General features: G+C 40.5%; 2 protein-coding genes across 2 annotated transcripts; one reads left to right on the top strand and one right to left on the bottom strand.

Annotated features, from left to right (window-relative positions):
* Positions 1 to 301: 301 nt before the first annotated feature.
* Positions 302 to 1,824, bottom strand: MRPL57 (mitochondrial ribosomal protein L57). Its single transcript, XM_008933157.3, has 2 exons — positions 1,791 to 1,824; positions 302 to 783 (listed from the first exon to the last, which is right to left on the bottom strand). The coding sequence occupies exon 2, from the start codon at positions 776 to 778 to the stop codon at positions 467 to 469; it is 312 nt and encodes a 103-aa protein (XP_008931405.1). The 5' UTR covers positions 779 to 783; positions 1,791 to 1,824; the 3' UTR covers positions 302 to 466.
* Positions 1,825 to 1,962: 138 nt separating this feature from the next.
* Positions 1,963 to 12,287, top strand: SKA3 (spindle and kinetochore associated complex subunit 3). Its single transcript, XM_018070909.1, has 9 exons — positions 1,963 to 2,107; positions 3,549 to 3,613; positions 4,888 to 5,053; positions 6,995 to 7,409; positions 9,135 to 9,235; positions 10,012 to 10,202; positions 10,405 to 10,617; positions 10,753 to 10,871; positions 11,722 to 12,287. Exons 1-9 carry the CDS (start codon positions 2,005 to 2,007, stop codon positions 11,753 to 11,755), a joined length of 1,407 nt encoding a protein of 468 aa, XP_017926398.1. The 5' UTR covers positions 1,963 to 2,004; the 3' UTR covers positions 11,756 to 12,287.
* The last annotated feature ends 2,017 nt before the right edge of the window (positions 12,288 to 14,304 follow it).

Genomic DNA, 14,304 nt, shown 5'->3' with positions numbered 1-14,304 from the left:
CCTTGCATGCCTGATGGCAGTTGTCTCAAGTGCTGCTGTACACAGAAGAATCCCTTTCAGAAGGGAGAGCTACCAGCAAGAATTGTCTGGCCAGTGCCAGCAGAGAATCCCCTTCAACACAGCAGGTGTGTTCCCAGGCTTTCAGAAGGAAATTAGTGATGCTATATATCTAGGTTATATATAAATCTTTACCACTGCACCTGGTAACTTGCTGTTTTGACCCCTGAAGAACAGAGGACAGGCAGATGGTAGAGTCACACAAAGAACTGTCCTTTTCTAAGAAGACAATAATAACAAAATATACAGTGTTCCACAGGACTACTTTTAATGTAACATTCTGTACACCGTAGCAGTCTTACTTCTCATCCGCCCTAATTACACTGAATTACAAACCCACCATAATAGATACAAGGGCAGATCCCATGGCAGTGTATGACATATGCCAAATATAAATATGCTGTGTTACTCAGCATGTCCACTTTTTTGTCACATTTAAGTGGTTTAAATGATCACTGATGTATCTGTGCTCAGGAAACTTGGCTTGTTTCAGGCGTTTGAAAGCTTCCCACTTGGCACGTCTGTGTTCCGTGTTGTGTTTGTACTCCTGCTCCCGGGTCAGGTAGGGCCGGCTCAGCCAATATTCATTCTCTGCTTCAATTTCCAGTCTTCGGACCATTGCTTGCATCATTGTAAGGGTAACCTGTCTTGGTCGCCTGTACTTCCCAATCCATTGGTGTCCAGGAATTCTCTTTCGGAGTAATACTGTTGTTAAAAACATTGTGCCTCAAAACATAAACAGAAACATCAAATACTCATTACCTTAGGAACAAAAATACAAGTTTGACAAGAAAAATTAAAAGCTCTGAACACTCTCCACTGCTTTTTAGCTGGTTTGAAGGTTCAAGTTCAGAACCTGATACAACCATCACACACAATAGGCAGCACAATGCCAGACATACTGGAAATTTAAGATTAGAAAAAGGAAATCTGAAATATTTATGTATCTTAAGAATTTATTCAGTTACCCTTACACTGCAATTAAAGCATATCCCCCACAGATTTTTTAAGAGAAATCCAGCCCCGAGGTACTCCAGAACAAAGGGTTCTTCATTCATGCCCCTTTTCCAATAGCTAACTGCACTGTCAAAACGAATTATTTCCAGGTCTGTCCTCTGGATCCAAACCTGGCGTTTCCTCAGTATTAGCTTCTGAACCACAGTCTCTCCATAAACTTACTAGTATGCAATCACCTGGTTTTGTATTCTGACTAGGGGAAATCTGGTCAGTAGAGAAAAAGAACAGTCTGTATCTCACCGACAGGCGAACATGGAAAGCACCAAGACTGACACGATACACAGGGTGCAGCAGAGGCAAGAGAGGCCGAGTTACATTTAGACTTTACAGGCGTGCTCTTCATTAACCTGTCTGTTAGTCCTAAACACGCCTCCCAGGTCTCTTATTACACTGTACTCCATGAACTCGTATCACAGAATATTCTGAGTTGGAAGGGACCCACAACGATCACTGAATCCAGGTCTTCGCCCTGCTCAGGACATGCCCAAGAATCACACCATGTACCTGAGAGCGTTATCCAAACGCTTCCTGAACTGTCACTCTTGGTGCTGTGACTGCGGAAGTCAGACGAGCACTTTACACCGCACAGTCCAGCAGAGAGAAGCCACCCTACCCCGTTCCCCCGGTGCGGACGCGGCCCGATTGAGAAGCGAAACCGCGGGGCTCCGCGGGGGCAGGGCTGCGCCGGGCCCTGTTCCCAGCCCGCCCTCACTCACCTGGAAGCTCCGGCAGCCCCGGCCCGCCGCCGAACCAAGATGGCGGCAGCGGGCGGGGGGCGACGCGCGGCTCTCGCGAACGCTCGCGGGGCGGGGGCCCGGGCACGCCAAATGGGGCGCGCGCTGGCGGCAATTCGAAGCCTTTTCGCGGCCGCGCGGCCTGGCTCGGCTCCCTCAGGGACGGCCCGGCCCGGCACCTGCGGAGCTCCCCGCCATGGACGTGTCCAGGGCCTTCTTCAGCCAGCTGCGGGACCTGGCCGTCACGCTGGAGAAGGAAGTTAAGCAGCTGAAGGAGGCTTTGCGCAGTGAGGACGCGGGTAAGCGCAGCCCGTGGTGACGGGCGGTACGCCTGGGACCGGTGGCTCTGCAGGAGTTCCTCCGGATTCCTTCCTCGACTTACCATTGTGCCCCTGTGCTCCTCTGGTGGGTGCGGGGACGAGCCTGGGAATAGCTCGGGAAGGAATTGTTTGGGCTCCTCCCCACGTTGATTTATCTCTGAGCTCCTTCGCGGCTGCTGTGGTGGTTTAGCCCCAGCCAGCAACCAAAGACCGCACAGCCGCTTGTTCCCTCCCCCGCCAGCGGGATCGGGGAGAAAACCGGGAGGGTAAAAGCCAGAAAACTCGTGGGTTGAGATAAAGATAGTTTAATAGGAAAAAAAAAAAGCCGCGCACACAAACAGAACAAAGCAAGGAATTAATTCACTGCTCCCCACGGTCAGGCAGCTGTTAAGCCATCCCCAGGAGAGCAGAGCCCATCGTGCATTACGCTGACTTGGGAAGACAAACACCATCACTGCAAACATCCCCCCCGTCCTCCTCCTTCCCCCAGCTTTATATACTGAGCATGATGTCACACCGTCTGGAATATCCCTTTGGTCAGTTGGGGTCACCTGTCCCGGCTGTGTCACCTCCCAGCTTCCCGTGCACCCCCAGCCTCCTCACCACCATGGCAGTAGGAAAAGCAGAAAAGGCCTTGGCTCTGTGCAAGCCCTGCTCAGCCATAGCAAAATCATCTCTATATTATCAACTCTGTGTTCAGCACAAATCCAAAACAGCCACATACCAGGCACTGCAAAGAAAATTAAGTCTACCTCAGCCAAAACCAGCACAGGTGAGGTTTTTATCGCAGAAAAAAACCAGGGTGAACATGACAAAATGGGAATTGCGTTCTTATGCTTCTTTTCATGGATTGATATAGGAAGTTCCTCCTATAATGTGTAATCTAAACCTGCTCCCTCTTAGTTTGAGTCTGTTCCCCCTTGTCCTGTCACTACATGCTCTTGTAAATAGTCTCTCTGCATCTTTCTTGTAGGCTCCCTTCAGGTACTGGAAGGCCACCATTAGGTCACCCCTAAACCTTCTTTTCTCCAGGCCTTTCCTCTCCCAATTCTCTAGGCCTTTCCTCCTAGGAGAGGTGCTCCATCCCTCCAATCATCTTGGTGGCCTCCTCTGGACTTGCTCCAACAGGTTGATGTCTCTCCTGTGCTGAGGACCCAGAGCTGGATGCAATGCTTGAGGTGGAGTGTCACCAGAGTAGAGGGGCAGAATCCCCTCCTTTGCTCTACTGGCCACACTGTTGTTGATGCAGCCCAGGACAAGTTGCCTTTCTGGGCTGCAAGTGCACATGGACAGGTCATGTCCAGTCTCTCATCCACTAATACAGGAGATTGCATTCTGATGTAGAATGTACTTGCATGCTAAAACACTAATGCACTCTTTTTATTTTCCAAACCTTTTTATGTGAACATGCATATCAAAGACTCTGAAGATGAATCTTCAGCAAGGGTGTTGCATGACCTTCATGGTGAAATCAAAACTCTGAAGGTAACGTCTTAACTCATTTCCTTCTTGAAAAATTGTGGAAGTGTTTGTGGGGGTGGGGTGTTTTCCATAAATGTATAGTTCTGTTTTGATCAATAAGCCACAATTCTACTTTGTTACTCAGCAGTTCTGACCCTTATTTTTACTCACTTACCTCCAAGTCCTCATAATGGCTGACAATATCAGGGTAATGCCCAAAAACCTGTGGGTGACCCTAAGTAGTTTAGCAGTGTTGATTAGTTTGCAGCCACTATTGTGACTCAGGTTGTCAGGGGACAAAGGTAACAGGGAAGTTGTAGCTGTGCCAGGGTGTAAGTATGAGAAGGATTCAGGAGCACAAGGTCCCAGCAGAAGAGGTAAGCTTACTTCTGTTCAATGACTGGCCCTTAGAATAAAGTCAGTCTTCACAGAAGTGTCAGTACCTTCAGCCATTCAGTTAAACTTGTCAAGAATGTTCTCTGTTTCTTAAACAGAAGTAGGAAAAATGGATTATTGTCGCTGGGTATCTGTCGAAGGGTCCCGGTCTGAGGGGGGAAGAAGACACACACCACACACGAGGGAGTGAGACAAAGAGATGTCTGCCTGCTCAGCACAGCAGGCAGCCTTTTATTAGGTTCTCCTACTTCTACTTTCCCACACACACAACACAAACATATTTCCACAAAAACACTGAGGAATGCGCACCTGCACTTCAGCCACACAGCTCAAGGCTGTGTCCATGGGAACTATCTAGTTAGCTTCACTGCTCCCATGGAAAACGGCCCAACACCCCACAACACTCCAAACTCCTCAAACTTCAGTTGTGGGGCTGTGACTTCACCCCACAGATTATAGAAATAAGCAAGTGTAGAAATAATTGAGAGTTAAGCTAGGATATAAGCTTGAGGTTCACCTTTTACTTTGCACTAATTCTTTGTATATGTGGAGTAGGAGTCCAAACTAATTGCTGTCATCTCATATTTTTATGGAGTAAAAACGTATTTTTGTTTGCAAAGTGAACTGTCATGCTGTGAACTGTCATCATAATTTAACTTTTCTAAGTTCTTATGTACTCATGGCCTATATATTCCTGATATTCTGTAGGTGTATATATACTGATAGTTTTCAGGTATAGATAAGACCTAGTTTTCAGGTACAGATAAGACCTAAATTAGCTGCTTCATCTGAATTGCAGTTGAATATTTACTCCCAAAATGCCCCATGTCTAAACAACTACCATGTGGTGATTTGAAAACCAGTATTTCTATTTTTTTTGTTTCCCCTCTCTGCCCCCAAAGGAACATGTTAATGCCAGTTTTGGTAAGAGTTGCTCTGAAAACCAAGCAGTTCGTGAGTTTATGAAGGCACATGAAATACTGGTGCAAAGAAATGCAGCAGATCTTGGAAAAATAAGAGAGCTGTTCCAGAAGTATGGCTACAAACCACCTGTCAAAGACGCTACAGGTAATATTTCTTGGCAATACAGAATGTGAAGAAAAATATAATTTTATAAAATGTTTCCCTTTAGCTATGTGTATATTTCTATTAATTAAGAGATCAAGTACATCTATATTATTTGCTTTATAATAATATTCAGAGGGTAAAAGATTTTGTTGTGATTGGTGCCATGAGAATAATTCAAAACACATACACTTGGAGTTAGATCTCCTGGCATGGTTTTATGTTAGTATGTGTTGGTTGTTTTATTTTTTCAGTAATAATTATATTCAGAAAACATGTTAGCAAGACTGGTTTCATAACACAGAGAATTACGCTGCTACAGCTTCTCACACTTGAGAAAGTATTGTAGATGCACCTCAGTTGGTTCACATTCATAAGTGACAGTTCTATTAACTTAAATCACCACAGAGAAAATCTTAAAATAATGTGTTCTTCAGCACAGATGAGACAGTAGAATTATGTACAGGGATTAGGTGACATGTGACAAGCAGTAGTGGCTTAATCATTGGAGGGGAGGGAGATCCTTAATCCAGTAAGAAAATGCACACACACCTGTCTGAAAAATTCAGGTGTGCCAAATGAGTTTAAAATACTACAGCTGTCAGTATGACACATACCTCTTTGAGTATTAAGGGCCCAGTCAGCTTTCAAAAAGCCTTTGGCAGGGCACACCTTCACCTTCTCTCAGCATTATCCCATCATTACAAAACAAAATTGTGGTCATGGACCATATTCTTGCATGAGTTAAGCTACTACAGCTGTTTTACAAAGATAGGGCAGAAGGCTCTGATTGTTATAGTACCTTTCTTCCTGTACTCTCTCTGCCTTTAAATAGCTCCAAACAGAGCTACAAGGTTAATTTATTTTTTTAAGATGTATTTTTAAGCTAAGTGCATCTGAATACATGATATCAATGCACATAGAAAGGTATATTACTTTAAATAGCCTCCCTCCCCTTACCCACTTCACAGAATCACTTAGGCTGAAGAAGACCTGAAATCATCGAGTCCAGCTTATGACCAAATACCATCATGTCAACTCTACCGTGGCACTAAGTGCCATATCCAGTCTTTCCTTAAACACCTCCAGGGACAGTAACTCCACCACCTCCCTGGGCAGTCCATTCCAATGTCTAATCACCCTTTCTGTGAAAAAATTCTTCCTAATGTCCAACCTAAACCTTCCCTGGCACAGCTTAAGACTGTCTTCTCATCCTGTCACTTGTTACCTGGGAGAAGAGACCAAACCCCACCTAGCTACAACCTCCTTTCAGGCAGTTGCAGAGAGTGATAAGGTCCCCCTGAGCCTCTTCTTCTCCAGGCTAAACAACCCCAGCTCCCTCAGCCTCTCCTCAGAGGACTTGTGCTCCAAACACTTTCCCAGCTTCATTGTCCTTCATTTATTATATCCTGCAGAAATTCATTAATGTTTTGGGGTGTTTCAGTTTATCTAACTCCAAAAATGTACAAGTTACATATTTTTGCAATGGACTCCTGTTATCCAAAAAGCTATCTTCTTTCACAAGTTTTTAGTTGCTGCTTCATAACCTTTCTTCAATACTGATTATCTGAAGAAGAAGCATTCTAGTACTGTGCACCCTTTGCTCTTTCCCCAAAAACGTTATCATCTCCATGCAGGGAGATGAATTCTATGAAAAATACTCTTGTGTAAAAATCTTTCAATTTCATCTTTCTTAGAAATAATATTTACCAGCAGAGTGAAATTCAGTAAATGTGTGACTTATATTATAAATATAGCTTAGCCTGATACGAGGTTTTGATATGTGTTGCAGTATCAGGTTCAGTCCTTTAAAACAAATGAAGGAATCTATTTTTACAATAATAAATGAAAAATTTCGAATACTGGGGAATTGTCCCAATTTATTTTATAAATCTTAGAACAGAAATTCTAACATAATTTTTTTTCACTTCTTTTCTTAAAAAGAAGAAGAGGAAGGAGCTAACAGTGAATTGACAGCGTCTGCCCAGAATAAATCTGATGAAGAAAAAGCAAATGATCTTCCTGCTTGTACTGAGAAGTCACTGTTGCCCAAAACCCTACTGCGTAGCCCCCAGCTTTCTGATTTTGGTCTTTCACAATATGCTTTCTCCAGGCCTTGGAGTGCAGTGAAAACACAGAACACAACAAATACACATCAACAACAGTCAAAGAATGAGACTCCACTGAAAATACAAACCCCCCGTACTTTGCCCAGAACACCAAAATGTAAGCTGAAGATGGATGGTTATGAGTTTGCAACACCAAAACTTGAACACTTTGGCATTAGTGAACATACCATGTGTATGAATGAAGAATTTACGACGTCACTTATTCATAAAACTGCTCAGACAATCAAACAGTAAGTAGGTTACTGAAGTTCAGGTTGTTTCTCTACTGAAATAGGTGTACTAATTTCTTTCTGCTGTTGCCCTCCTCTTTGTCTTCAAGCAGGTGATAGGGTGATATCGACCAGCTGGTTGGTCCTATGTCTTTACTGAACTCTCTACATGTCTTTTCACGTACCCATTGCAGTGCAAACAGTGCCAAATGCTGCCATGAAATGCATCTGATCTGCTCCTTCCCTTGACTGCACCACGATATGAATCTTCCATACACAATGTATTTACAAAGGGAAAACACTGCAGTATGTTTGTGATCTTTTGCTTTCCCTAACCGTGGGTTCAGCTCTGGGGATGTGTTGTCTGCACAGCCAATTGAAAGGTTTCAGAAGCTTTAGGAATATAAACACAATAAACGACTTGCAAAGCACTCAGTAAAATGCCTCATTGTAAAAGCACTGGGTTGTCTCTTACATAAGCCCCACCTTCAAACAGTTTGCTGGTTTTGCTCCAGTCTTCTCTTGAAAAGACATCTCCAGATTTTCAGTGTTCTAATTATGAAGAAAAAAATTGCAGCAGTGAGTTATAAAACATCTTAGCAGTATAACTTATTTTCCTATACTTCCGAGGTAATGTAAAGGTAGTCAATAGGTCATATTTTTATAATTAGTATTAGCAACATGTTCAATTTTAAAAGCTGACAGTAGCTAAATATTTGATATTTAGAGAAATCGCTCAAAAAACAAGAATCGTATTCATAAAAACCACTTTAAAAATTCTACTTATCATTCTTACTGTAGAAACTAAAAATGAGATGGTTTCAGGTATCTATAATACTTCCAAGGCAAAACTGACTTCAAAAGTTACTTTTTTTTTAACCCAAAATTTGAGACATATTCATCTAAGTAAAATATACAAAATGGTTTGTTGGGGGTTTTTTAAGCTGAGGCATTTTGTAGAGAAGCTCTAAATTTGGTTCCCATAGCTAACTTTTTAAACACTTAAAATCATTTTCTTATAGACACACTTTTGCCTATAGTTTAGGTAAGCTTCCACTTTTTGCCTGGTTATATGCCTCTTAACTGCATATGTCATTCTTCTGCTAGAATATCTTGGATATGAAAAAGTAATTTTAAAAATTTCAGTTTCCAATATTGTAGAATTGATATTAAATGGCTTTTCACTCTGAAGTTGCTACATTTTCTTTTAAAATAATTTGGGGATTTCTTCTTTTAAATAGCTATGTAAATATTATAATTACTCTAAAGCTCTGTAGTATTTGATTAAGTAATCTTATTCAAACTTAAAAATTCATTTAAAAATCTTTTAATGTTCACAATACTCTTATTAGTTTTAAAGCAACAACGATTTCCTCTTGTTGCTTAGAATTTTGTAGGTAACAGGCAATTCAAAATAAAATAGACTGTACACCTAATACAGAATTTGTCATCTGGGACATCTGTCCTACCCTGGACATCTTTTTGTTTGTTTGGTTTGGGTTTGGTTTCTTCCTAATGCCTTGGACTGAAATCTCAGAGTATTTGATAATTTGTGGCTGGACTGAACATTTGCATGCTACAAATTGCTGCAGTAGAATCATAGATGAAAAAATAATCTTTGAGAAAACTAATTTTTGACTTGTATGTTGATGAATGAATACTAGAAAAGTGATCAGGCTGACAGTATTCCTTCAATTGTGGCTTTTTCATAATATTTGAGAGCTAATTGAGGGGTTTTGTTTTCAGGTTGGTTAAAACAGATGATGATGGAGAGGATGTGCCAGAAATGACAGCCAGGGAAATCATGGTTACTTCTGTGCCAAAATCAAATGTGAGAGCTGAGAATGGTAAGTTAAAAATACGTGAAATAAATATACATATACACTTTTTTAGAGGATGCATGTGTAAATGCATTATAAATACATGGTAAACTTCAATTGTGTTTCAGGTTAAATATAGTTAATTCAGGCCTAGTCATTGTATGAGTACTAATGTCTAAAAAATGAAATGTTGATGGCTTCTGTGGGAAAGTTTCTCACTTCAGTATAAATCTTACCTCATTCTTCTCATATCCAGCTGGAATTATACAGAGGAAGTAATCATTTTGTAACTGCAGCTTATCCTTATTTGAAATAAAAATACTGTTTTGCCAACTTAGCCTTTTTTTTTCTGAGAATACCCATAAGATCTCTTTAAGGACAGGAAAGAAACCACTTTGAGAGAGGCTAGTGAGATGGTAATTTAGGTCTTTCAAGAGTAATGACAAAGAGCAAACTTCTTTGAGAGGAGAAATATGTTCTTTTAAAAATCTGTGAGAATCTTGGGACAAACAGTGGCAATTGGATACATGAGAAGGTAATGCAATGCTGATTTAAGCTGAGCTTCTTCAGTTGCATTCAGTAATGGGGCTAGAATGATTACCTTTTTTTTGGCATTTGCTGCTTTTAAGGAACACTGTAATTTGGATGGATCAAACAAAAAAATATCAGCTAAAATGATACAGGCATTTTAGAAGATGCAAATCTGTGAAAAACTTAGAAATTAAACTGGAACTGGTAATATTTATATGTGTGTGTGTGTGTGTTTATGTATGTATTTTTATTTATATTTTGCTCACTCTTAGTATCAGCAGCTGACTGGATGGCTTCTCCTATGGTAGTTGTGTTCTGTACTCCTGATGTGAAGGTCTCTTCCAAAACAAATAGAACAGTATTACCAAGGTCACCAGAGACAAAGGAACTGCCTCTTCCCAGTCATACAGCAACACCACAGTGTCCAGATTTTCAAACAGGCTGGCTAAAAAGAGAAGCTAAGGTAGTAAATAGCAACTATGTACATTTTCACACACTTTACCATAAGCAGTTTTTAAAAGGTTCATTTGTGATTCTTTTCCAATACTATTTTTTCTTATGTAACTGTAGAAGTTCTTTGTAATGGTAATTTTTTAAGAATATTTACTAAATACTTTACCTAATATAAGTAAATTAACTGAAGGCATTTACTACCTCTTTTGCAGCAGCAGGTAAAGCCAGAGGGAAAGATTGAGTCAGTGACAAAGAGTGATGCAAAAGATAAACACTACAAAGATAGCATTCCTTTTGCTGTGAGCCCTGATGCGTATCTTAAACATCTGGGAGACCCTTCTCCTCCCACAATAAAACACTATGACCAGTTGCTCGATACTCCTCCACCTCCAGAAATAACAAGGATACCAGATGATGTTCTACAGGTCAGCTAATAAACTTTTTTCCGAAATAATTTTAATATCAAAATAGTAAAGCTAAAAGTGCTTAGTTCTGTATGTAATCCATCTGTTTTGAGTTCTTAGATAATTCTTTTTAATCCCATTTAATGTTTCCTGTAGATTCTGTCCAAATACAATCATAAGGCAGGCTCTTCTAAAGCCAAGGAAATGGAGATCAAGGCAGGAAATACTACGAGATATGAGAATGATTCCACTGATTACAGCAACAAAGAGAACAGGTATGATTGCATTTTACAGATTTGGTTGCGTAGTTTAATTTGCAGGAGCTACAAAGATGCTTTAATGCATTTAGAAATCGATGCAGCTGCTTGCTCTTCAGCTACCAGAATAGCTCTTGCTTCAGTGACTCAATAACTGGATTTTGGGATGGTATCTGACTGCCTGTTTGTAAAGAACAAATACTATAGTTGATTGTGTGTTTGAATCTTCACAATTTAAAAAAAAAAAAAAGGAAGGTAGAGTTTTACTGGTTTATCTGTATTTATATTTTACTTGGTGGCAATCAAAGCACCAGCAAATGCTTTCTTTTGAATAAATTTAGGCAATAAAACTAAGAAAATTGGAGAAAAGCACACAAGTGAGAACTGATTTCACAGTTTTGGCAAAGACAAAATTTTTTGAAATGCAAAGCTACAACAAGTATGACTAACCTTTGAACAATGGAACAATAGCTTTATAAAGAACAACACCAGTTTGAATAAAAAGAAGTTTTTATGAGAACTTTATCAAGTGTAGATATTCCTGATTGAATGTAATATATATTATGCTTGTTGATTATCTGTTAAACTTGGAGCCTGTACGGATTGTTTAGGTAAGAGGTACAAGGAACATGTATGGAGTCAAATAATAATTACAACAAAGCAGAATGAAACTGATAAAATTTGGTATCTTGCTATACTTGGGAGTTGGAATCCATTTGATTAGTCAAATAGAGCAAAGCTCTCACTTTAGCTGACCCTCTATTTTTTGTTATCAAGATAAAAAAGACAAGTTTTCGATATTTGTGTCTTCTGCTAATTCAAAATATGATTGAAATAAGCTCATGAACTCATCTGGATATATTTGCAGAGGATATCGCGGAGTTTTCAAGCCAAACATCTGAAATCAAGCTGAAGACCGCGTTGAGACTGTTTCATGTTTGTGGATCTTATCACTGAATCATAACAAGTTCAAAAAGCAAAAGGAAATACTGGTGGGAAGAAAGAGCCCAAAAAAGATTTTTTAAATGAAGAAAAATTCTTTATCCACGATGTGGATAAACTTGTTTGAAATAACAACTTGTGCTTCATTTCCTACTGATGTTATTGGCAAAATGTTTTGAGGGTTTTTAAATATATTATGCTTCAAAGAGGAATGGAGAACGAGGTAGTACTTCAGTTGTTTATTGTGTAGGCTTGCATTGCAGTAGGCTGTAGATAGAGCAGTTGGGTTGTCATAAAGGGAAAGTCCAATGTACTGCCCCAAAAAGTGGGTATCTCTGGCTGTTCTTGTGACACTGTACATCTTTTCAGGGCTGAGTTTGAAGTCTAGTACTTCAACAGTATTGGGTATCTTCAACAGACCTAAGTCTTTTTTTGTTGGAAGAGTAGCTCCTGCTTTACTGTTTAAAGCACTTCTGTGCTTTCGGACACATTCCTGCACCAGGCTCACTGCTACCTCCCTGTCAGAAGGGCATTTCCCACGTGGCTTCTTCCTTAACATACATTGGCATAGTATCAGGTGCTATGCATCTGGTTACTCTGTAGCTCTAGAGGGTGACTCTGGCTCGAATGTGAATTATTTGAAAACGTATTGTGCAATTGATACTGGTTATATATATCTTCAGCTGCTGGAAGAATTTGCTGGCAGGCATTTGGTGATTGCTTACTCTCCTGCGCTGCTACCATGTGTATTCTCTGAGTAGTGGCATCACTTCTGAAAGGGCACATGTGCTCCTGTAATAGCAGACCAAGCTTAAGTTCTCAGAGCTGTTTGGCCGTCTTTTGGTATCAAGTAATCATAGTAATTAGGATTTTTTTCTACCAGCACTTTTACTGTTGTCCACAAGAAACCCCAGTACATATCCTTGTTTGGAGCCAGGTTGCTCTTTCCAGCGTTGGCTGTTCTTCTGAATGACTCCAGGACTGCTCTGACCAGTTGTCTTCCTCTTGATGGCTGAAATGTTGTCATTTATATGAGGGCAAACATGCAACATGTGAGAAGAGAGACTGTCCCAGGAGATGAGGATAAGTGTATGCTTTTCAGAACTCAGTCTGCATTTTTTTGAAATCCTCAATGAAATATGCTAACATCTGGAGATGCCCAGAGGTATTTCTCCACTTGCTTAGACAGACTGCCCTTGTTAAAACTTAGCAAGTAAAGGTGCCTTTTTCCTGCTATTGTGGTCATTCTCCAGGATAAGCGTACATCAAATTAACTGGAGGTGATTTTCTACTAGTTCTGACCTGAGCACAGTGTCATTTTAAATGCTAGTTTCTGTTTAAAAATACCTATGTATTATGTGTCAGTCTGCAAGCGTGATTAAGTTTTGGATACTAAATAAATGTGTCTCAAATGCTTGGTGGCTGCTCTGAAACACTTCTTTGTTCTACCCAATTCCTTCAGAGAGTGAAGGCCAAACCTGCTTCCAGCATCTTTAAAACCGCATGGTGGTATGGATTCTAGTCCTGAATTTCGTGGCCTTGGAAAGGTACAAAATATTCTGCTGCAGAGCAAGAGTCTTTCAGCCAGACAGATTTACCAGCACTAAGCAGGAAGTGTTTCACAGTCTTAATTCTCCCCCTACAGCACTTCATGGCTACTTTCTTGCCCCGAAGCAAGTCAGATACTCTGAAAGACTCCTTTAATGTGAAACGGAACAAGCAGCACTACTGTCCTGGACCTTGCTGTATTCCCCCTACCTGCAACTAACAAAATTCATGGAAGGGCTTATAGAAGTCTTTCCCCTAAACTTGAGAACAATTCAGCACTCAGCTGTCTTTTCTTCCCCTAGGGAACCATGGAGTTGTACCTAGCAGTGCTGGGCTTCTCACTGTAAGCCACTCACATCATTCTTGCCTATTAACATTTTCTGCTATATTTCATAGCTATTTCGTTAACTAATATTAAAAGGATTCAATTAATACTATGAGAAAGAAATTATCTTCAATATGGCAATTGAAATCTTAAAATCTTCTGATCTGCTCAAGCTATGATAGAGGCATGAGACTTTCTGGCATCTGGAAATGAAGTTTTACTAGTTGGTTTTGTTTTTCTTGCCTACAATATTACCCTAATACACATAATATTGTTTGTACTTGTATTTTTTTTTTTATACGAGGAGCATTGCTCTGAGGTAGATATAATCAGAGCAGCAAAACAAAAGCTAGTTTGTCATGCTTCACTTTTTACAACCTTTTAGGTTTCAGGAAGGCCTAAAGAGTAGTTTGAGTACTGGGGGTAGGGGAGGGAAATGACAAGTGAAAGCACTTGAACAGGCTGCCTGGAGAGGCTGTGGAATCTCCTCTGGAGGTATTCAAAACCTGCCTGGACGCAATCCTGTGCAACCTGCTGTAGCAGGGAGTGTGGGACTGGATTATCTCCAGAGGTCCCTTCCAACCCCAACCATTCTGTGATTCTGTTGGAAACTGATCTGTATTCCAAATAAGCTGG

The sequence above is a fragment of the Manacus vitellinus genome, unplaced genomic scaffold (genome assembly GCF_001715985.3).
Source record: "Manacus vitellinus isolate BGI_N305 unplaced genomic scaffold, ASM171598v3 scaffold_2_pilon, whole genome shotgun sequence".
Lineage (NCBI taxonomy): Eukaryota > Metazoa > Chordata > Aves > Passeriformes > Pipridae > Manacus > Manacus vitellinus.
This window is presented reverse-complemented; position numbering and strand designations above follow the sequence as displayed.

What these genes read in the sequence shown, in the direction of transcription:
- SKA3 (XM_018070909.1), top strand. Translation starts at nt 2,005, where the DNA reads ATGGACGTGTCCAGGGCCTTCTTCAGCCAGCTGCGGGACCTGGCCGTC. An exon ending in GTGAAATCAAAACTCTGAAG is followed by an intron (nt 3,614 to 4,887) that starts GTAACGTCTTAA and finishes CTGCCCCCAAAG; the next exon opens with GAACATGTTAATGCCAGTTT. An exon ending in ACTGCTCAGACAATCAAACA is followed by an intron (nt 7,410 to 9,134) that starts GTAAGTAGGTTA and finishes TTTTGTTTTCAG; the next exon opens with GTTGGTTAAAACAGATGATG.
- MRPL57 (XM_008933157.3), bottom strand. Translation starts at nt 778, where the DNA reads ATGTTTTTAACAACAGTATTACTCCGAAAGAGAATTCCTGGACACCAA.